The 23,773-nt window shown below is 48.2% G+C and overlaps 1 protein-coding gene across 1 annotated transcript in view; it reads right to left on the reverse strand.

Moving 5' to 3' along the window:
* SETD1B (SET domain containing 1B) overlaps positions 1 to 23,773 on the reverse strand; it is a 52,843-nt gene that overhangs the window by 5,988 nt on the left and 23,082 nt on the right. The window contains exons 7-15 of the mRNA XM_015417669.1: positions 15,031 to 15,792; positions 14,097 to 14,264; positions 13,387 to 13,474; positions 12,150 to 12,370; positions 10,044 to 10,149; positions 9,483 to 9,485; positions 7,463 to 7,945; positions 3,683 to 5,254; positions 1,471 to 1,637 (exon numbers count right to left, since the gene is read on the reverse strand). Of these exons, the coding sequence (XP_015273155.1) occupies positions 1,471 to 1,637; positions 3,683 to 5,254; positions 7,463 to 7,945; positions 9,483 to 9,485; positions 10,044 to 10,149; positions 12,150 to 12,370; positions 13,387 to 13,474; positions 14,097 to 14,264; positions 15,031 to 15,792 (3,570 nt within the window). The remainder of the gene's footprint in view (positions 1 to 1,470; positions 1,638 to 3,682; positions 5,255 to 7,462; positions 7,946 to 9,482; positions 9,486 to 10,043; positions 10,150 to 12,149; positions 12,371 to 13,386; positions 13,475 to 14,096; positions 14,265 to 15,030; positions 15,793 to 23,773) is intronic.

A 23,773-nucleotide genomic window follows, 5' to 3' on the forward strand; every position in this document is an offset into this window, starting at 1 on the left:
CGGAGCCCCATGAGGGGCCCGGTGGTGGACCTGCAAGGCCGGCGGGAGTGCGAGGAAGCCCCACGAAGGCCCCCCGCCCCCAACAGTCCCGGCCGTCACTGCCGGCCTTGCGGCTCCACTGCCGAGCCCCATCAGGGGCCCGGCTGTGGACCTGCAAGGCTGGCGGGAGTGCGAGGAAGCCCCACGAAGGCCCTCCCTGGCCCCAGGCAGGCAGGGGTGGGGAGAGGTGGGGAGGAAGCAACTTATCCTCCCTCTTCTCCTGCCTCCTTCTGGCTGAATGAGGGCCGGAATCGGGGCGGCCGGAAGCAGGGGGCGGGGCTTAGTCATGTGCCCTGTCTCCCGCACCTCACCCGGGGGAACGGCGATCCCCGGCGAACCCCCCAAATCGACCTCTGGTACAAGGGAATTCCCCTTGCACAAAGGTATTGCAAATGTGGTTTAGGGGAAGTTGAAATTATCATGCATATTATCCTCAGGTGTCCCTGGTATAAGAAAGGTCCGCTCCAAATGTCTTGAGCCTATTGCAAAACCAAGTCCCGATATGATGGAATCTGATTCTATAAAATACATGCTGTCAGATGACAAGCAGTTCATCTCTAAGGCTGTTGCCAAATTCTGCACCGTTTGCTGTTGTATTAGAAAAGCCCACTTAATCGTGTCTTAGTTTTAAGCTGATCTCCTGACTTATATTTTATGCAATTTCTATTGGTTGTTACTTTATGCATTCTTACACATTTGATGTACTTTCTGTCATTTTTTATAACATTGGGGTGTTTTTGCTGATTTACTGGCTTGAAAACATATCTATCTATCTATCTATCTATCTATCTATCTATCTATCTATCTATCTATCTATCTATCTATCTATCTATCTAATCTAATCTAATCTATCTATCTATCTATCTATCTATCTATCTATCTACCATGTTTCCCCCAAAATCAGTGTCTTATATTAATTTTTGCTCCCAAAGATGCACTAGGTCTTATTTTCAGGGGATGTCTTTTTTAGAAGAATACGGTACACTCCATCAGGGCAGAGCGAGCAGCAGGCGGCAGCTTGTCCTGGCGGCAGCGCGGGCTCTCTGATTAAAAGAGACCTCGCACTTCCTGTCTGCTCCGGAGGGCCTTATTATCGGGGAGGTCTTATTTTCAGGGGATGCCTTATATTTCAGCGAGAGGCAAAACTGTAAGTAGGTCTTATTTTCGGGGGATGTCTTACTTTTGGGGAAACACGGTATCCATCCATCCATCCATCCATCTACCTACCTACCTACCTACTGTTGCAAAGTTCCCCCCACCCTAGGACTACATCCATCTTGCCTCCAAGTGGCCATCACAGATCGAACACCCAAAAACTCCAGGTGCAGCGTCACAGTTTCTTGCTTCTTCCGCCCAAACGGGAATGGATGACTGCAGGCTCCCAAGCAAACCCAGTTCCCAGCCTCCCTTACAAGAGGAGGACCTCCTTACCTGTGTGTCAGCTGGAGGTTCCTCAGCAAACGCACGGCTGTTGTTGAGGTATTTCAGCTTGTCCTTCTTGTCGATTTTATAATAGCCTTCGCTTCGGGCACAGCCTGTCACGTGTTCTCGCATCCCATCGTCCCGTTTCTTTTTCTTTGGGGTCAAAAAGCTGGTTGGTGGCTCTATGTTAAGGGAGAAGCCTAGCAGTTTGTGGGCCGCCAAATCCTATGGCTTACTCAGCAAAGGATATATAGGTTTTACCCTAAGATGCACTAAAAAATAAACACAAAACGCAAAAGGCAGCATGCAGGGTTTAAAAAAAGAAAAGAAAAGATAATCTACTTGCACAATTTAGGAGAGTGATGCAGAGTGTCTTGGGAGATAGATATGGCTCTTGGAAATGATACTCTGTGGCTCTTCTGAGCATCATTTGTTTTAATTGCAACTTATGTTTTTAATGTAACTATCGGTTTTTACGTAAGCCGCCCTGAGCCGGCTTCGGCCGGGATAAAAATCTAAATAAATCATTCCCCAACGTGGCACCTGCTCCATGTTCCAGGACAGTGGGCAGGGCTATTTATTCACTCAAACCTGTTGCTGACAGATGCTTCCCCCTTGAAACATCCATCACCAGAGAGACTGGAGGATGGGTGAGCTGCAGGCCCCGTGCTAGGACAGAAGTAAAGGGCCCGGAAAATCATGTGGCTGAAGAACAAGAGTGGGTTTTTATACCCTGCTTTTCCCTACCTTCAGGAGTCTCAAAGAGGTTTACAGTCGCCTTTCCCTTCTTCTCCCCACAACAGACACCTTTGTGAAGTAGGTGAGGCTGAGAGAGTTCTGAGAGAGCTGTGACTGGCCCAAGGTCACCCAGCAGGCTTCATGGGGAGTAAGAGCAGGGAATCAAACCCGGTTCTCCAGATTAGAGTCTGCTGCTTTTAACTGCTACACCACACTGGCTCTCTCTGCAGTCATGGTTAACGTTACACAGGGCTATTTTGGGGCAGGAACGCACAGGAACGGAGTTCCAGCTGGCTCCTGAGTTGGCCACACCCAGCAGGAGCTCATTAGCATAACAGGCCACACCCAACAGCAGAAACTCATTAGGATTGGCTACATTAGGGGTATGTGGCCTAACATGCAAAGGAGTTCCTGCTACAAAAAAAGCCCTGGGTTTTGACAACAAACAAGGTAAACAGAATAAGGAGCAAAAGGTGGGTGTGGCTGGATGACCAATGATGACCACACTTCTGGATGACCACACTTCTGGTAACATGGGGTTGTGGCCTAATATGCCAATGAGTTGTGCTGTCAGGGGTGTGGCCTAATATGCTAATTAGTTCCTGCTGGGCTTTTTCTACAACCCCCCCCCCTGACGTTACATATCTAATAATTGTATCTTATGTTATGGGGATGGCGTCTGGTAGGGTGGCACACAGCATATAATAATCATGTGGCTCTCTTGGTTTCTGACATTTGACAATGTGGCTCTCTGCAAGCCACGGACTAAGTACCACTGATTTGGGTAACGCAGCTGGAATGCAAGCTTCTGAGATTCAGAGAACTCTTCATCAAGCAAATGAAGAGTGTTATGAAGGCTGAAAGCTCACATACTCCCTTACTAACCCACATTGGTTCAATAAAAGGTGACATTTGGCCCAGTCCCTATGTCATTTCCTTTGGGACAGAATGGGAATTGCACAGGAAGCTGCTCAAGAGAGAAAATGTTACACGGAGGTTGTCAAGTATGGATCAGTCAGCCTTCAAGGAAATTATCTACAATTTCCTAAAATTAGCCATACTGTCAAAATATGCTACACTGCAGTTTCTAGACTCTCATCCTAAGACACATTAATGAGTTTTTATTTTCAGCAGAAGAATAGGAATACTATTTGAAGAGTACCATGGCAGCCACAATGGCTTGCAGACAGGGTCATTTCCTTCTCCTGAGCAACTAGCCCTGGACAGGAGAGTGTCTGGAAGTTCTGTGGATGTAGGAAACTGGAAGAAGTGTGTAGAAATCAAACCCTGTACTGCCAAGTGCTCAGGTATGTTTAAAAACTGTATGGTCTGATCTACAATGAGCACAAAACTCAAGACAGCATGCAAAACAGGCCAAAACGATAGTCGTATTCCATGACAGCTATGCTCGATAAATTGAGCTCTTTCAACATTCTATATCCCCCAGGTACGTCCAGTTGGGTGACTCAGCAGAAAAGGATATAGGGATGGTACACCCAAAGGGTGTCGTTGAGCCAGTCCATCCCGTTGTCTTGCTGCAACAAGTGATCGTATGTAACGCACAGGAAATGGATGTCCTCGTCATCTATACCCCCGTTCCATATGTCATACAAAATAGTCATCTCCTCAAACTCGGAGCGGGGCCTAAAGTGATATCGATGCGGGGAATATTCAGGAGAAGGAACAGTCGGGACGTCTTCCGGCCTCTTTTTCTGGCGCCGCCACTGCCTTTTGGATTTCAAGTGAGCGTCTTCTTCTTTGAAGTCCTCATTCCATTGGTTCTCCAGTTCCTTAAAGGGGAGCTTCTCAGCGAAGACCTCTGGTGCCACCTTGTCATGGAAGCTGTCGTTCCTGAAATCCAAGGTAACAGCCTCTGGGTCTTTTAGGGAGTAGAATGCATCTGGGTGGCCGCTTAACAACTCTTTGCTCACAGCACTTTCCGTCAAGGCAACTGGGATTGGGAGGAGAGGTGGCTCGAGGGGCTTGCCGGAATAGGCATCCAACACAGGGCCCAGAGGAGACGCCCTTTTTGGCCGACCAGGTTTCCTTCTGACAGGCAGGACGGACGAGGATGGGGGAAGCGATGGAGGGAGAGGTGGGGACGTAGCGGGGACTTCTGGGAAGGGCAAAAGAGATCTTCCTTCTGTGCTACACTCTTCTAAAGACATCTTCGAGTCCATGAATAGGCAAGGCCGGACAGAAAGAGGTAACTGCTTGTTGGGAGACAAGTCAATGTGCGTGTGGAAAGCCGGGACGGGAGGGCTGGCAAAGGGAATGGGGGAGGGAACACTGTTCATGCCAACCAATAAGGAAGCACCAAGAGGTTCTTTAAAGACTTTCTCGTCGGGTTCATCCTCGGAGAGCTTCTTGACGGACAAGAGGCAAGGGTGGGTAGCACCAGGCTCTGGGAACGTAGGCGTGAAAGTGAAATCCCTCCCCGGAGTCCGAGGGATGCCGCTGGCGATCCCGGGGGATTGTGACGGGTAGGAAAAGGGGCTTCCTGGGACTTGAGGGGAACTTAAAGTCAAGCTGCTTCCTGTGAGAGGAGCATCACTGCCAGGTGTGGCTGGGACCGTGTCCGTGCTCTGGGACTTGGAAAGACTGTGGGAGCACCTGGCTAAAATGTCCCGCCCGGGAGTCCGAGGGAGCTCTTCCTCCACTGATGGTTTGGTCACAGTTATCTGTTCGGGGAACTTGTCTGGAAGGAGCAACGGTTCCTCTTTCATGGACCCAACGGACGGGAGGGGAAGTGAACAGGGGGGCACGGGGTGGACAGGAAGTACAGAAGAGTCCATGTGGGCCAGGACATCCCGCCCAGGAGTCCGAGGGTGCTGCTGCTGCTGCTCTTCCTCCACTGCAGGCTGCAGGTTGCTTTTTGCTTGGGCTTCTAAGCGGCTGTCCTCAGACTTGGTGAAAAACGAGTTTTTGCTGGACGAGACCTCTCCAAAGAGCCCCACCGGTGTTGGTGGACGGAAGTTTTCCTCCTCTTGAGATTCTGGCTTTGGACTGTCTAGCACCTCACGTTCCAGCTCCGTATCTGGTTCAGGCTCCTCCACTGGGAAAAAGAGAGCAGTACATGAGGTTACTTGGTTGCTACGGGTTTCCATTTGGATATACTATGCAGCAGTTCATGGCTCCAAGTTAGAAAGTCTAAAAGGGCATTTAGACTCCCACCCACCCCACACACCTGGCCCAAGAAGCACGCCGTTCACCCGCCCACAACTGTCCCATTGATCAACCCAGGCAAACGCAATTTTATTTCTCCACTCGTGCAGACAGCTGTCATGAAGAAGGCTTTACATTTACAGCGGGCCACTGGTCGGTTTCTTCGACTGCTTTTACCGTGGAGCGAAACAAACTATAAAAAGTGAGAGGAACGTGTGTGTTTTGCACTGTGCAGCATATAAATGTTTTAACAAATAAATGGATGCTGGATATACTGTGGCAGGGGAAAAGGTGACGCAGGGATCGATGCAGAGTATGGAAGTTCAAAATCTTTGTCGATTTGCCCAAAGTTCCATTGGTTTTAAGTCTTCAGGAGACCGCACTAGCACTTTTACAGATTCTTATCTAAAGCTGCTTTTGGATAATGGCGACCACCAGGGCTATTTTTGGGCAGGAACGCACAGGAACGGAGTTCCGGCTGGCTCCCAAGTTGGCCACGCCCAGCAGGAACTCATTAGCATAATAGGCCACACCCAACAGCAGAAACTCATTAGGACTGACTACATTAGGGGTGTGTGGCCTAACATGCAAAGGAGTTCCTGCTACAAAAAAGCCCTGGGTTTGGACAACAAACAAGGTAAACAGAATAACAAGCAAAAGGTGGGTGTGGCTGGATAACCACACTTCTGGTAACATGGGGGTGCGGCCTAATGTGCCAATGAGCTGTGCTGTCAGGGGTGTGGCCTAATATGCTAATGAGTTTGTTGTTGGGTGTGGCCTATTATGCTAATGAGTTCCTGCTGGGCTTTTTCTACAAAAAGAGCCCTGGCCGACCACCCTTGGGGTAGTGAAGCGTGTGTGTGTCTGAGTTTAACTGCTGTTCTAATTTCAAGCCCTGAATCTAAACAAAAACTCCCATGGGTCTTGCCAGGTTTCCTTTCAAGTGCACGGGAATCATCATTGCAATGTACTGTCACTGCTATGCTATTTCTGGGCTTACATCACAGTTATCACAGTCTTTTTTTTTTTTTTAAGAAGACATCTGGACAACTATTAGGAACAGATCAAGATGGGTAGCCGTGTTAGTCTGTCTGCAGCAGTAGAAAAGACCAATCTGCCTGTAGCAGTGGAAAAGAGCAAGAGTCCAGTAGCACCTTAAAGACTAACAAAATTTGTGGCAGGGGAGGAGCTTCTGTGAGTTACGAAACCTCACACCCTGCCACAGATCTTGTTCGTTTTAAGGTGCTACTCGACTCTTGCTCTTTTCAACTATTAGGAATGTATGTTTGATATCACTGGAAGACGACAGGAAGATAAATTACTTTTGTGGCTTGTAGCGAAAACAGGATGCATGAAAAGCAGCCATTTCTTTTCAAAGCCGAGAGGAGGTTTTAAATCTGCTAATTAAGCAGGCTGATGACGATTCTAAGAGAGGCCTAGAAGCCAAGTGGCTCCTCAGCTACACAGAATCGGGGAGCCCTTGGAACCAGAACGGACACTTTAATAAAGTCTTCTTCTGACGTTATAACTGTTCGGATGTAACATTAAGCATGCAAGCCATTCCCGCATCTTTACAAACATTTTATCAGGAAGAATCGCACAGCTGGCTGTCCTGTGGAATTGGCTCTGTCACTCACAGGCCTATCCAGAGCACGTATTTGTATCAGCCTTTGCAATCGTGCATGGCTAACAATTGAAGGACAGTCCTGCTGGACCGGTCCAGCGGGCGGCAGCATCCTGATTCCCACAGTGGCCAGCCATGTACTCCGAGAAGGCCCAGAAGCAGACATACAGAAGCCAGAGCCTCCCCCAGTAGGGGTGACCCCCCAGCCAGTGGTACTCACGGGATACGCTGCCTCTGAACATGGAAATTCCATTTAGCCTTCATCATGGCTAATAGCCACCGGTGAACCGACTTGCAGTAATCGGTTCTACCTTAGCATGTTGTTTTCCCTCAAAATAAGTGCTCCTTCCGTGTTAAAAGTGAGCACAGAGTACAAACCAGAGCAGACACACTTTTGGAACTCCACAGTCAATACTGGGAGAGAACTCGTACGGTAGGGGGCAGAATACCAGGACTGCTGAATCGAAACCATACCTGGTAGGCAGGCAGGGGACTGTTGCAGCTTCTCCTCTTCGGTACGCTCCATCACCATCAGCACTTCTGCAGCAAGAGATTCCTCGGGCACCTCGCCACTTTCCTCCTCCACTTGTTGGGCTTCTTCCTTTAGTTCCTCTCCTTCCGGCACAGAAGGTTCCACCTGTGCTAGGGGAACCCCCTGCATGTACACGTCGTCTTCTACTGGAAACAATTCCAGAATGGTCTCCTTCTCATCCTCATCCTCAGGCTCTTGTGCAAGAGGCTCCACTGTTATTTCTGTGGGTACGGCTTCTCTTTCTTGCTCCATAGACCCCCCTTCATCATAATCTTCCTCCACTTCCTCCTCCTCCTCCTCCTCCTCCTCCTCCTCCTCTTCTTCATCTTCATCAGAATCAGAACTCGTTCCAAATTCTGAGGATTCATCACTTTCATCAGACGACTCAACCTCTGCCCTGGAGGAGGCAGGGCTTCCGATATCCTCTATAAGGGAGATAAAAAGTTAACATCGTTAGTTGCTATCTAAATTGGTCAGTTGTTATCTAAAGTATCCAGCGGGCTTGGGCCAGTCCCCATCATGGATGGGTGAGGACTACTTGAATTTGGCTCTCCCCTGGTCTAGTTCAGCATCCTAATCACTACACAATACTGGCTCATTTATCTTATGCTAGCAGCCATTGCAGCATCTCAAAGCAATTAATGACGTTGTGTTAAATGCTTCCTTTTATCTTGAACCCACTGTTGATCACTTTCATTGCATTGAGCCCTTGCTCTTTACGATGACTGCTCTTACATTTCTTGTCACAACCAAGGACACAAAGAATCTCTTTCTTCATTCTCCCCACACCATTTAGAGTTTGGTCAGTCCCTTAGTCATCTTTTCTCCCCCTGTGTTAAAGAGATGCAACTTATTTAGCCTTTTCTTGTAAAAAAGGCATTTGGCTCCTCCTTTTCATTTCTGGTGACTTCTCCAGAAGATTTCTCACCAGTTTTACAACAGCTTTTGGGGGGAAGGGGGTAACCTCCCCAAATATTCAAATATTTATATCCCACTTTTACTGTGACTCAAGGCATCTTGAAGATCACTTCTGGTGCCTCTGCAAAAAAAAAACACCCTTAGATTTCAAAAAGATTGGACCAGGGGGGGGGGTCCATCCTCCATTGCTTACGAGCTGGAAGCTAAATTCCCTAAGCAGCCAGCTAAAATTTTATGCACCAGCACCCCCTAGTGCAGCTTACAGGGAACACTGGACACAAGTCTCAGAGGCATAGGGTCAGCCTAACAGCACCCAGGATCCTGTCGACATCGGCGGAGAGCCGGCTGAAGCTGTCAAAGACCGACTCCAAAGACAGCCAGGGAGCCTCCAGGTCACTTACTGTATCAATATTGGCAGGGAGGTTGCGGCGGAGTGACAAGACTTTCTCGGCAAAAAAGCTCTCAAGAGCCTCACAGCTAATGGCCGAATTCCTAGTATTTGGGGTTCTCTCTGTGAGAGATGTCAGTGACCTGATCACCCTAAACAGTTGTGCTGGGAGAGAGCTACCAGATGTGATGGAGGTTGTACAGCACTCTTTCTTCACAGACTTCACCACCATCTCACGGGATTTCATAAATGTCCTATAAGAGGCTCTTGCAGCTTTGTCGTGAGTTCACCGCCAAACTCGGTCTAGTCGTCTCAACTCCCATTTCATCCCCCTGAGTTCTAGAGTGTACCAGGGGGATAATCTAGACCGGGGGCAATCTCATCGATGGCTTCAGAGAGACGGGAGTTCCAGTCCTCTACCAGCTCATCTAATGAGTCACTGGAGGGCATCGCTTCCTGCAGAGTGCTCTGAAACCCAATTGGGTCCATTAGTCTCCACGGGTGAGCATAAATTCGCTCTCTGCCTAGACAGGAGGGGGCTTGGTAGGCAGTCTGCTGCCCCAGACAGACTGCCAAACGTCCCTCAGCATCTCACACCAGGCCAACACAATCAATACTGGCAACCTTTGGGGCGGGGAGTGCTCTGAAGGAGAAACCCTCTCGGATGGAGCTGATTCACACCTGCGTGTTCTTTGCTTGCTGACTGTTGTTTTGCATGCGAGAATGGGCCATCAGACTCCCAAGTTGGAGCTTCCGTATCACCCACCGCTTTTCAGTGGACTGGGTTTCATGGATGAGTTATGATAATCAGCTGCAGACTGATCAAGTGATGCTTCTCAGCCTGTGAATCAGTCCAAGGAGTTGTGCATATCCATCAAGAAACCTCCCCGAGAGAAGAAGAAGAAGAGATTGGCTTTATACCCCGCCCTTCACTACCCAAGGGAGTCTCAGAGCGGCTTACAAACTCTTCCCTTCCTCTCCCCACAACAGACACCCTGGGAGGTAGGCAGGGATGAGAGAGCTCTGACAGAAACGGCTCTTTCAAGGACAGCTCTGACAGAACTATGTCTTGCCCAAGGTCATCCAGCAGGTGCAAGTGGAGGAGTGGGGAATCAAACCCGGTTCTCCCAGATTAGAGTCCGCGCACTTAACCACTACACCAAACTGGCTCCGAGAGCACGACTTAGATTCATTTAGCTACCAGAAAGACCTCAGACCTTCAGAATCCTGCTCCTCTTCCTTTTCACTTGTTTCCACTTCAGCGTCATCATCTTCTTCCTCCTCTTCTTCCTCCTCTTCATTAGCATGTTCTTCTTCCTCTTCCTTGGGTGACATGAAATTTTACAAATTCAGCAAGGATCCAGGTTTTCAGAGGGGGAAACATGAGGTCTAAGCGCTTCAACAACATTTGGCACATTCATCTATTTAGTAAATGTTTATCCTGCCGTCCGTCCAAAAAGCTCAGAGTCGTGTCCATAGTCCCCCCCCCCCATGTTATTCTCACAAGAACCCTGCCAGGTAGGTTAAGCTGAGAAAGTGCTGGCTGGCCCGGGGTCACCTGCAGTGTTCCCTCTAAGCTGAGTTAGTGTGAGCTAGCACACAGTTTTTTAGCCTCCGGCTCACACGTTTTTGCCTTAGCTCGGGAAGGAGGGCTCCAGAGCAAACTAATTGATGCAGCAGCCAAATCACTGGCTCACAACTTTAATGCCAGCAGCTCACAAAGTATAATTTTGGCTCACAAGACTCCACAGCTTAGAGGGAACGTAGGTCACCTGGTGAGCTTCATAGCAGAGTGGAGACTTGAACCCGCGTCCCCAAGATCCTAGTCTGACACTTTAACAAATACACCACATTGACTGTTTGGCACAACATCTGGTAGAAGCATTTAAGTGAAAAGACAAGCAACTGGTCGGGAGCATGCAGCAGGGAGCCCTCAGCAGAAAGGAAGTGATAAGAGCAGTAAAGGAAAACACACACACACACACACACATACAAACACAACCGTCAGAGAAGTGCAAAATGGGCGAATAGATCCAAGCAACTGCAGCTGTGTGCGAGCACAGTAGTACACAGTAAGACCACAAAAGGAAAAAAAAATCTTTGTGGGTTAAGAGCAATGCTCCCTTTAAACTGTGGAGTCTTGTACGCAAAAATCCTACTTTGTGAGCTGCTGGCATTACAGTTGTGAGCGAGCGATTTTGCTACTGCATGAAGTAGTTTGCTCTGGAGCCCTCCTTCCTGAGCTCAAACAAAAATGTGTGAGCCGGAGGCTAAAAAACTGTGAGCTAGCTCACACAGACACAGCTTGGAGGGAACACTGGTTAAGAGACAGTATTCTGTTCTACTATGTCACAAATTGCTCTGCAGCTTCACTCGCCATCTCTGCGAGACAGGCAGCGAACCTTCCTGGCTCGCAAAGAGGCCTGTGGAGGAATAAGCCCCCCTCACTTTGATAAAGGCAGGAAACTGCATGGGCGAAACGTCACTTGTAATCAGGGCTATTTTGGGGCAGGAACGCACAGGAATGGAGTTCCGGCTGGGTTCAGAGTTGGCCACGCCCACTATAGTCAAAACCTCTGCGCGCATGGCTACAGAGGAAAGGCCTGGAGAGTGACACACACCCCTCGGAGACTCCGAGGCAGGTGGTCCAGGGGACCCCTGGACGGATCGGGGAGGCATTTAAATGCCTCCCCCGGCCTGTCCAAGGGCTGGCTTGCCCAGGCGCCCTACAGCCGCAGGGTGCCCAGGAAGCCAAGGGAAAGCATGGGGGCATGGCCTAATATGCAAATGAGTTTCTGCTGTTGGGTGTGGCCTATTATGCTAATGAGTTCCTGCTGGGCTTTTTCTACAAAAAGTGCCCTGCTTGTAATTATACCACCAAAGGTATATGCAACAGCAAGTGAATATTTACAACAGAGTTGCTTAAAGTTTAACAGCGCTCTTTAACTCCCGTTCTGTCCTTTCCTCACTGGCAACGGAGGGGACCAAAGTACAGAGGTCTCTTTAAGAAGGACTATGCAACCCACGACGATTAGATAGTGCAGAGTCAACCGGTGCAGGGTCCGCTCTGCTGTAGTTCCGCGCTGTTTCTGTTCTCCACGGAAAGGATGACGGATTCCTCTCTCGAGAGCAGAGCACTCTCAAATACCTGCCCATGGAACCACTGAACAGGACCCTCTTTACGGGTGGAGGGAAGTGGGTAACGTGTTCCTGCAGATAAAGCCGTCCGCACAGCAGCAAGCCAGATACTCCTCAGCAACCCTAAGGGCACATCAGAGAAAACACGCAGAGAAAACACGGCTCCAGTCGACTGGGTAACCTACCTTGTCCGACACTGATTTCATCACTCCTTCCTCTTCCTCCTGCTCTGCCTCCTTTTCTGAAGAGGATTCCTCCTCCTCCTCCTCTTTGCCCGAATCTTCCTCCTCTCCCTCACTGTCTAGTTCCAGTGGCCGGGCGGGTCTTCGCCGGAGGCCGACACCATCTGCATCCTTCTTGGAGAGGTCGGAGGTTGCGTCTGGCAGGTCTCGGTCTCGTTCAGATTCTGAAGCGTGAAAGTAAATGGGGAAGGGGGAGAAGCATCAGCCACGAGATTCCAAAAGATTCCAAAAACATACCTAAGGGACCGCCTCTTCCCATATACGCCTCGGAGAGCGTTACGCTCTGAGAGTCAACCTCTCCTGGCGATCCCTGGCCCAAAGGACGTCCGCCTAGCCTCCACCAGGGCCAGGGCCTGGCGGAACATGCTCCCTACTGAAATCAGGGCTCTGTGGGATCTTACTCAATTCCACAGGGCCTGCAAGATGGAGCTGTTCCACCAGGCTTTTGACTGGGGCAGCAGGAGTCCATACATGGCCCCCCGAAGTTGCTGTCTCCCACCCACTGATAAGGAGCTGCGGTGGCTCAAGTGGTTGAGATGCTGAACTGCAGGCTGTGGAAGGTCAGTAGTTCAGCAGTTCGAGACCAGAGTGCTGCATGACGGAGTGAGCTCCCATCTCTAGTTCCAGCTCCTGCCAACCTAGCAGTTCGAAAGCAAGAAATCGCAAGTAGATAAATAGGTACCACTTCGGTGGGAAGGTAACGGCGTTCCATGTGCCTTGGTGTTTAGTCATGCCGGCCACATGACCACGGAAACGTCTTTGGACAGCGCTGGCTCTTCGGCTTCGAAACGGAGATGAGCACCGCAACCCTAGAGTCGGACTCGACTGGCTTTCGAGCAAGGGAACCTTTACCTTTTACCCACTGATAACTGGCCATACCTACCTACATCAATGGGCCGGACTCTCCCTATGGCAAGCTATGATTATTGATTTTATATGCTTATAATGTGTTTTAAAACGTTATTGTATTTATGGAAATGCTGTAACCTGCCCTGAGCCCGTTTACGGGATGGGCGGGATATAAATCCAATAAATAAACAAGTGAAGGAAGTCGCCCCCCGCCCCCCCCCCCCTTCATAAGTAGTGGCCAACTTGGAAATATATCGCTAGGAAAGCTCAAATGTTCAGCAGCTGGCAACCTGGATAGTGTGTCTGGAGCAAAAACATTGGTTTTGCCAACCTTCATCTTCATCATCCACTGAAGGGGAGGGGCGGATTCTTTTCTGGTCTCCAGCTGAGGCAGCTTCAGGTGGCTCCTTTCGCTTCACCTGCCAAAAAGAAACAGAACGAGGCTACTTCAAGAGATGTAATTAGCTCAGATATGTGCAAACATCCTTTTCAACCACAAAAAGCATAGGAAGCCAAGAGAGCAATTTATCCAGTCAACAGCTTTTACCCTGCATCATTTAATACTATCAGCACCCCTTCGACCAGGGTGGAGAGAATGCACTCTAAATCCAGTACAATAATCTAAAATACATGAAGCTGAAGACAAGTCTGAATTATAACAGTCAGAACTAAACAGAAAGTTCCCAATAAGACCTCCATTTATTAAAGTTTTCAAGGACATGTGACAGAATCGTCACTTAAAGCTGTGTTAAAGGTTATCAAACACAGAAAAGTTAAAATAATTCCCCAGATGTTGCCAACCACTTTACATGTTTGCAACCTTGCCCCAAGCCAAAGCACCCGAATTGCTTTTCTCTTGAGGACAGTAGGGTACTGCCTACATTTAGAGGGAACCACCCATCTGACATTTCGCACCTGTTACACATCAAAGTAATCTGGCTGGCATTGTGAAGAGCCACTCTCAGACAAAATTAACTTCTAAAAAATCGATCAAGTACTACAGGGACGAAGGGCTTGTATTCTGAAGAGTGAAGCTCTGACCTTGAAAGATGGTAGCCGGATGGCCCCTCGGATACCCAGGCCAATCCCTTCATAGCCCAGACCCTCTCCTTTATTCCAGTTCTCCAGGAGACAGGATGTGATGCGATCCTTGGGTTTCGGTTTTTCCTCATCTTTATTCTCTCCAGATTTTACCGGAGTGAGGGATGCCTGTGCAAGCAAACAGAAGTTCAACAGAACATAAAACACAGCAGCACACATCTAACACTGGGAGATAGGGACCAACATCATTATCTACTCAAGTTAAACTTTTATTTTTCAAAACACATTCTAAGTTACATGGCCAGCGTGATCTCTGGCAAAAACCCCAGGCAGGACTGTGCCTCCTTCCTCTGCTATAGATTGTCTGCTAATTAACTGCAAAATCTCAGCTCTGCCTAAGAGAAGACAACCTTCCTTTACCATGGTCTGCGTTGGGGCTGCAAAAAGGCTATAGAATAATCTCTTTTTGGGCTTTTGGCAGAGCTAGGACCTCAGGGAAGCTTGTAAATGGCTACAGGATGGCTCTGGGAAAGCCACTGTGACCCCCTTCTGATACAGGACTGTGAAGACAGCTGCATGGAAGTAGCCTGTTCACACAGGTCTCTGCTGAGCTATCTTACACTGAACCAGTTTACTGGTTCAATGACTAGCGGTGATTCTTGAGGGTACCAGGCAAAAGGGTTTACCAGTTCTGCTCTCTAGAATTCCTTTTAAAGATTTAAGACACGGGATTCGAGCCAGAGACTTTCTATACATATGGACTGAGAAATGCCTCCTCCTGTACAGAACTCTGAACTCTAAAGGTGCTACTGTGGCTTGCCGTGTACTTCTCATTTTCCTTTATGTACCTCCAAGCACAGAAGTCTTGCCTGCAATTTCTCCCACTGCAAAACCATTCCTCTTTAGGAAACCATCGTTGCTGCTCGAGTCCTACCTTTGCCAGACGTTCTTTCTTATCCCACCAGTCATCGAAAGCCCTGAAGGCCACCACCTCCACCATCTTCCGGTTCAAGTCCCTTTTCATGATTGCTTTTAGTTCCTTCACAATCACCAAGAGGACGCCATCCACAGTGGCCTTGTGCGGATCTTCCTTCTTGGGCTCATAGCCCGGCGGGGGGACAGAAGGGTCAAACTTGGGCAAAGGTGGCCAGGGCTGCCCACGGCCAATCGCGGCTCCCATGGAGAAGTGCCGGTAGGGAGGAAGGTTCACAAACTGCATCCGGTTCCCCATGAAAGGGTGGTACTGGTACGTGTTATGCCCTTGCATCATGCGGCTCAACATCTGGGTTTGCATTTGGAAAGACATCGACATGCCCCCCCACTGGTTGCTCAGGACACTGATCATGTCCATTTGCATGACAGGGAACATGAACGGAGGGAGGGGAGGCAAGATATGAGGCGGGGGGACCCCGGGAGGCGCAGGAAGGGGAGGAGGCGGGACAGTGACTGTCGTGTGCGTTGGCGGAGGTGGCGGAGGAGGGAGAGGCGGCGGCATCGGGAAGCCAGGCTGGTGTGGAGGTGGCGGAGGCAGGGGAGGGTACCCGGGCGGGGGCATGGGGATGGAAGGAGCCATCACAGCAGAGCTGTTGACTGAGGTATTCATCACAATGTTTTTGGCACATTCTGCGCTTGTGATGGGAGACTGGTTCATTTCGTCGTCCGAGATCTCCATGTCCTCCCCCGAAGACTGATGACACTGGGAGAAGAAAACGTCTTCGGTTTAGACAAGGCAAGTATCCCTACTACTTTAAAAAAAACAAAAAAACATTTCAGGAACACAAACAGTATCCTAAATCGGGAGGATTCAGATTTTTTAAAAATCTGAAATTTTGTTCATGACAGTCAGTTCAAAAAGAGTCTGACAACTTTCTTTTCTCTTGGGTGCACGAGCTGGCAGAGCTACAGAGTTTGAGTCCAGCGGCACCTTTAAGACCAACAAAGTTGGATTCAGGGTTAAAGCTTTCATGTGCACACTTTGTCAGATACAGTGAAATGGAAGTTGCCAGTCCATACATATAGGTAGAGGGTGAGCAGCAAATCAGCATACAGCATAATAAACGGTGTTTAACGGATGCAAGGACCGAACTGGAATAACAAACTTAGTTTATATGGCCACCATTTGTTTGGGTTTAATTCCAGGGGGAAACATAATGAAGGAAATAAATATATTGAAACGGGCTGATGTACCCTTCTTAACTGTGGAATGCTCAGAGGAAGAAGAAGAAGAAGAAGAAGAAGAAGAAGAAGAAGAAGAAGAAGAAGAAGAAGAAGAAGAAGAAGAAGAAGAAGAAGAAGAAAAGAAGAGGAAGAAGAGGAAGAGGAAGAGGAAGAGGAGGAGGAGGAGGAGGAGATTGGATGTATACCCTGCCCTTCACTCAGAGTCTCAGAACGGCTTACAGACTCCTTTCCCTTCCCCTCCCCACAACAGACACCCTGTGAGGTAGGTGGGGCTGAGAGAGCTCTTTCAAGGACAACTCTGACAGAACTATGGCTTGCCCAAGGTCATCCAGCAGCTGCAAGTGGAGGCGTGGGGAATCAAACCCAGTTCTCCCAGATTAGAAGAAGAAATTGGATTTATGCCCCGCCCTCCACTACCCAAAGGAGTCTCAGAGTGGCTTACAAACTCCTTCCCCTTCCCCTCACTGAAACATTGCATTTTACATACACTAGGACTTTGTCAAGATCAGCTTTTAACAAAATTCAGAGAAAGCTAGGAAGAAAAGAAGAAGAGAAGAGATTGCATTTATACCCCACCCTTCACTACCCAAAGGAGTCTCAGAGGGGCTTACAATCTCCTTTCCCTTCCCCTCCCCACAACAGACACCCTGTGAGGCGGGTGGGGCTGAGAGAGCTCTTAACAGAAACTGCTCTTTTTCAAGAACAGCTCTTATCAGAACTACGGCTTGCCGAAGCTCATCCAGCAGGTCCAAGTGGAGGAGTGGGGAATCAAACCCGATTCTCCCAGATTAGAGTAACCACTCCACCAAAGAGTCCGCGCACTTAACCACTACCCAAAACTTTGCTGGTCTTAAAGGTACCACTGGACTTAACGTTTGTTCTGCAGCTTCAGACCAAGACGGCAGGGCTCGTATATGATTTTATAGGTCTCTGGGAACAGTAAAAAAGATGGAGCTAATTTACTGGAGGGACATTCAGGCTAGCACCCTGCTCCTGGATGCTTGTGAACTCCCTTTCGCTATAGAGCATTGTGTTCCCAATGTAAAACTAAAGGCAGTTTAGAAATCTCAGCACAAACGCTCTCTTTAACCTGCCTTCGGTCAAGTTCGGCCCATACGCTACCACCAGGGGGCAGTTGCTTCAAAAGAGTGAAATCAGCAGCTGCCACTGCCCTGCCCTGTTTGCAAGCCTGTGTCTAAAAGAATGGCTAACACATGCAGCCACCATAACCTCTTCCAGTGAAAACATTTTACATTTTATATATATATATAAAAATTGTCCAGAGCAGAAGGGAGTACTCATGGCACTGGGACCATTCATAAACTCCTACTTTAAGTACAGCAATAACCCAGCAGTTGTAAGGAAAGTTGACTAACACACAATTTAGTGTGGAAATTGGCCAAGCAGACAAATGGTCTAGGCTGTGGAAGTCCTGAGATTGGATCCTAGATATAGCCTCTCCCACCCTCAGTTCTCTGCCTGAGAAATGGGAAAAAGCAGTGGAAAGAGAGGCTCCTCTCTCACAGATGTCCTCATATAACTCCAATGAAAGTGATGTTCTTTGTAATTATTTATTTATTATCAAATGTATACCCCGCCCTCCCCGCAAAGCAGGCTCAGGGCGGCTTCCATAGAGACATAAATACAGCTTAAAATCATACAATCATACAATTATATGAAACACCACAATAAAACCAATATAAACACAAAGTGCTGACGGCAATTAAAATTAGCTTAGATGGTACACTATCAGAGGGATTCCCACTGCCCAGATGGTCTCCGATGTTTCTGCTCGTAATCTGCTGGATGTTAGACCCACGGACCAGGGCTCTGCGGTAGCGGCGGCCCCTAATTGAATGCCTGGTGGAAGAGCTCCGTCTTTCAGGCCCTGCGGAACTGTGGAAGGTCCCGCAGGGCCCTGATCTCCTCCGGGAGCTCGTTCCACCAGGTAGGGGCCGCCATTGAAAAGCCCCCGGCCCTGGTAGTAGCTAGCCTGGCCTCCGTCGGGCCAGAGAGGGTCAACCGATTTTGAGACCCAGACCGTAGTGCTCTCTGGGGGAAGTGAACAAACCTCCCTGGGGAATGTGTTCCTGTGCATTCAGAGAGTGTGTCATGAGCGACGACAACGGCACTGAGTCCCCGCCTGAGTTGGCATCGCAGCCAGAGGCGCCAGCATTGCCAGAACCAGAAGCTGGGCCCTCTGACTCCTCACGAGTTGATAGTGTGCCAGTGCCTGGGCCTGTAAGCCCCGCACCTGGTCCTGCAGCAGCCGAGGAGGCACAGGTGTAATCGGGGAGAGCCCGCCTGACTCACCTCCGCGGTGGTTCAGCTAAGGGATCGGCTCCACAAAGACTTAGCCACCCGGCGCCAAGATGCACGCTGGCAGGGAAGGTGAGTGCCGAGTCCTGAGTATTAGCAGGAGTGCCACCACCACCATGGGAAGCCTGGCCAGAGGCCTATATAACCCCCACTCTGGATTGGGCTCTCGTGGAAGCAACGAGTCGCCTCCGTGTGTGCCTGGCATCCACCTCTGTGCGTGTCTGGCATCCACCTCCGGCTCCTGTCCTCGGACCCCCCACTCTGGCTCGGATTCCTGGCTCCCTGACCCCTGCTTCGAAGAACCCTTCTTTCGGACTCACGATTTGGCCCTCGCTCTGATTCTCCTGGCAATGACCTTGGACTGGACTTGACTTCTGCCTCTCAGCCTAGGCCCAGCCTGTGACAGAGTGGACACTATCACCACACGGCACCTTGCTAAGCATCCTTTTCCACTTTGGACTTCAGCCTTCTCAAACCCAGGACCCACCATTCACTTCAGCCTGCCACATGGAATCTACTTTTAATCTGATCTTCTAGTGCATTATTTTCTCTCCCCCTTCAGACAATTGGGAGACCTCCGTCCTTGGGACAGAACTACCATGATTAGCAAGATCACAAAGCGGCAGTTGGGAACTATTAATCTGCAGAAACACCTAACATGGTCTGTCTTTGCTCGTGCGAATGCAACCCTAGCTAGCTGTCTCCTATATCATTCTATCCAATACAGTCCAAGCCCACGGACTGCTTCTGCCACCACGGGCTTCCACTGGTTGCGCCTTTAATTAGTTTCTCCTATCAAGGTCACACGGACTATTTCAGTAGCTATTTAAATATATGGACATTTATGGTGACATTTATCCTTCAGTATGGGCTGAAATATAAGTCACAGGCAGGCTAAGAACTGGCAGAGTTGGAGAGCGTACAACTGAATTCTTCTGAAGTTTATGTTGAGGAACATTTACAAAAGATTCTTGGGCTTCCAACAGCTTCACAGTCGGTGACTGACCTGCATTCATAAAATGAACAAGTTTTGTGACCCAGGTTTTATCCTAAGAGATAGACTAGAAATATAATGGCGGGGAAAACCGAGAGAAAACAGAAACGAGGAAATACACTAAAACTCAAAGGAAAGCCAGCTGGAAGAAGGAGGCTTTCAATTAAGCATAGTTCAATTAAAATAATTTCAAAAGGATGAATAGCTTATTCAAGATTTAAGAGAAATCACGGATGGTGGTAAAGAACAAAAGCAGATAGCAGGGTGTACCCAGGGTGGAAAATGTGGACTAGACTATAGGGGAAAATTGAAAATAAAGTCTGTAAATTCATAGGAAGTTTGCTTTATTTTTCAAAGCCCAAATATCATGACATTTTAAATACTTCATTTAAAATATCTGAGAAGATTCCAGCATCATAAAGAATCTGAGATGAAGAGGCAGAAGCACCATAGGCTGGTTCTTACATTTACATATATATTACTTGGTATCTCATAATTTGATTCCCCAATATTTATTATTTGTCAGACATCTAAGAACTTAGACAATGCACACAGCCAAACTAAAAGGATTTGGCCTGCAGGTTTACAATCTAAACATTGCACAAATAAGATTTAAGAAGAGATTGGAGAAGGCCCTTAACACATGATAAACATCAGATGAAAGTATTAACTCTATATTGCCTGAAGAGACATTGCCACAGATAAACAGCAATTTCACACATGCAAGCTGTCACTTGATACTACAGTCAATGAACATGCATGTGTGAATCAGCTCCCTCTCGCTGTCCATTCCAGCTCTTTTTCTAACGGTACAGTCCTATTCAGTTTCTATAATAGGGGGGGAAACAGGGTCAGCTGCTTAGAAACCGTACAGTAAGATTTTCTTGCCCATATCTGTTACTTTTATCCCCAGATGAATAGCCCTGTTACTCTGCAGCAGCAGAACAAAACAGGATTTGCCAGGGGACTCCAGAGCTTCCCCGGATGCATCCTGAAGAACCTCTTGGTCACGCACATAGGCGTAATCTTCGTGGGGGCGGCGGGGCTTCAGCCCCCGCCGAAATTTTCAGGAAAGTGCTCAGCCTCCCCCGGGAGCCACCCTTGCTCCTAGCACAGCAATGCCTCTGGCCCAGCCCCAGCCCCCCCCGGGAAATTGGAAAGTCTACACCCTTGGTCACGCACACAAACATGTAAAGAATAATCATCTTTGGACATCTGAACCTGCAGAAAAGATCCCAGACCAAGAGACTATAGATTATCTGTTACATGTATTATCCATAATTGGCCAAGGAATAAAACTTGTTGGTTCTTAAAGGCACCACTGGACTTCTTAACTTTTATTTTGCCAAGGAACTGACAGCCACCTCATCAGGTAGACCAGCCCAGCGTGAGACGGCATTACTGGGCTGTGGTCATCTAATCAGTTTCATCACTGAGGGAACTGAATGCAGGCCTCTCCAGATTAAGATCGAAGTACTATGAATGGTCCCAATTTGAAGAATGGATTTGATGTATTATTTTGGAATGGACAGATGGTATTCCAACTTGAAAACTCTTTATTTATGTAAGTGAGCGGTATTAAGTATCAATTAACAAATCATTTCCTTTAGTTAAAAACTGTTCTAGTTATGTTTTGATTATGTTTACATATCGCAGTGAGTCTCACTGCCTCATTGTGTTGTATGTCTAATGTACACTGATATCGGTTTACTCATGTTCATAAGTATATGATATTATGTACTAAATATCAAAATAAGTATAATTCAATGTACTATGTTATGGTTGAATATGTTAATGTTATCGTTCAAAATAATAAAAAACATTAAATTTTTTTAAAAAGACCCAAGTACTACACATTACATAAGTAACTTGGAAAATATTCTTAATGTAAGCGTAGGAAGTAATATAACTGCTGACAGGGCCACAGATATAGAAGAACATTTCAACCCGTGGGAGAAATGTAACAGAGCTAAGACACTGGATATCTTCCAATAGCAGCAACAGCAGATCCCTTAATGTGTCCTCTTGATATTGTTAAAAATATCTGAATTGCATCTATATAAGAGCTGTCGCTATGTTTATTAACAGTAAAGGTAAAGGTTCTCTTGCTCGAAAGCCATTCGAATCCGACTCTAGGGTTGCGGTGCTCATCTCCGTTGCAAAGCCAAAGAGCCAGCGCTGACCGAAGACGTTTCCGTGGTCATGTGGCCGGCATGACTAAACACCAAGGTCCATGGAACGCTGTTACCTTCCCACCAAAGTGGTACCTATTTATCTACTTGCAATTTCTTGCTTTCAAACTGCTAGGTTGGCAGGAGCTGGAACTAGAGACAGGAGCTCACTCCGCCTTGTGGCACCCGGGTCTCGAACTGCTGAACTACTGACCTTCCACATCCTGCAGTTCAGCGTCTTAACCCCTTGAGCCACCGCAGCTCCAATTTATTAACAGTAGCAAGAAACATATTTGGGGGGAAAGGAAGGGACCAACAAGACTCAGAAACTGTTTAATACTGGAATGGTTTAATATTGGAAAATTAAAAGCAAGTCAAAGATTAATCCTAAAGCTCACAAAAAAAGTGAATTCATGGAGCCTGTTAGTTGAGCATATCATGGACAAACCTGGAATCTAGTCTGAGTCCAGGGGCACCTATGAAACCAACAAAGTTTTATTCTGGGTATGCGCTTCTTCAAATAAGTGTGCCTGCACACGAAACTTATGCCTTGAATAAAACTTTGCTGGTCTTAAAGGTGCCGACTGGACTTTGTTCTGCTGCTTCAGCCAAACATGGCCACCCACCTAAATTTGGAATCTGTAATACAAATTTTTGACAATTATTATTAATTCATATATTAAGTATGTTTTTTTCTTTAATCCTGCCCTTCCCAAGAGGAACTCAGAGCAGCTGACGTCATACTCTTGTCTTCATCTTATTCTCACAACCATCCTGCGGGGTGGGCTAGGCTCAGGGAAAGTGACTGGCGAACGGATCCCACCGGCCGCAATCCTAAGGGCACTTTCCTGGGAGGAAGCCCCACTGAATAACATCAGATTTACTTTTCAAGAGAGCTGTTTAAGACTGGTGCCTTAGCAAGCTGTCCAGCACTCTGATTGATATACCACACCCACTCTCTAAGATGGTTAAGAATGTGTGTTCATTTCTGTCATTAATGTATATTAGTTGATGCTGATGATACGCAGGGGTCACTTCCTGCAGGAGCGCCCAGGAGCGGAGCTCCGGCAGTAAAGAGCCCAGGGGGTGGGCACATGCAACAAGCCCCACCCCTTGCTCCCAGCAGCCCTCAGTCAGAGCAAGAAGCAGCCAGGTAAGTTGCAGAGCCCCCCCCCCCCAAGCTCCCCGGTCCAAAACAGTCCAGTGGCACCTTTAAGACCAAGTTTCATTCAGGTACAAGCTCTCCCTCCTCTGCGAGGACAGATCTGCACGTTCCCCCCTACCCAATAGCTAGCCATCCAAAACAGTCCAGTGGAGCCTGAGTGGTGGGTGTTGCCTTCCGACACACTTCCGTTGATGTCAGGGGGTGTGGCATATGCAAATGAGTTATGCTAATGAGTTATGCTAATGAGCTCCTGCACCTCATTTTCTACGAAATGACCCCTCATGATACGTATACACATGATTTAATAAAAAATAAGGGTTGCAAATATTTTGGCACCGCACCGATTAGAACCAAGAAGCCAGGGAGACAAAGGTCAACAGTTTGTCCACAGTACAGTATCACAGCTGTTTATTCTCCAAAAAAGCAACCACCATACAGGGTGTCCTTTGTCTACGCAGGCCTCCGCCTGCGCTCTGAAGCCCGCTGGCCCTCTGATGGCCCTCTGTCACCTGCCCAGTCACCTGGAGCGCAGTGCAGCTGGTCAGGGAACAGCTGCGATCCTATCCAGATACTTGTTAAAATACAAACGGGCACCTTCCTGGAAGGAAAGAAAAACCGAACAATACCACCACGTCTAATTTATGCTGCTTTATTACATTCTCCAGGGGGGAAATTTAAGCTGGTCCTTCAAGACACACAGGGGTGGAGGAAACTATTCCCCTGAAAACAGCAACTCACTCCCAGGACTACTTGGTTTGGAAAGAAATGCCACCACGGTGTGTGTTTGTGCCGCACAATGTGACAGGCTCAGGTGCTGCTTCCTAATTAGCTACCGCCTCACACCAAGAGA

Source organism: Gekko japonicus, unplaced genomic scaffold, assembly GCF_001447785.1.
Source record: "Gekko japonicus isolate JY-2015 unplaced genomic scaffold, Gekko_japonicus_V1.1 scaffold64, whole genome shotgun sequence".
NCBI lineage: Eukaryota > Metazoa > Chordata > Lepidosauria > Squamata > Gekkonidae > Gekko > Gekko japonicus.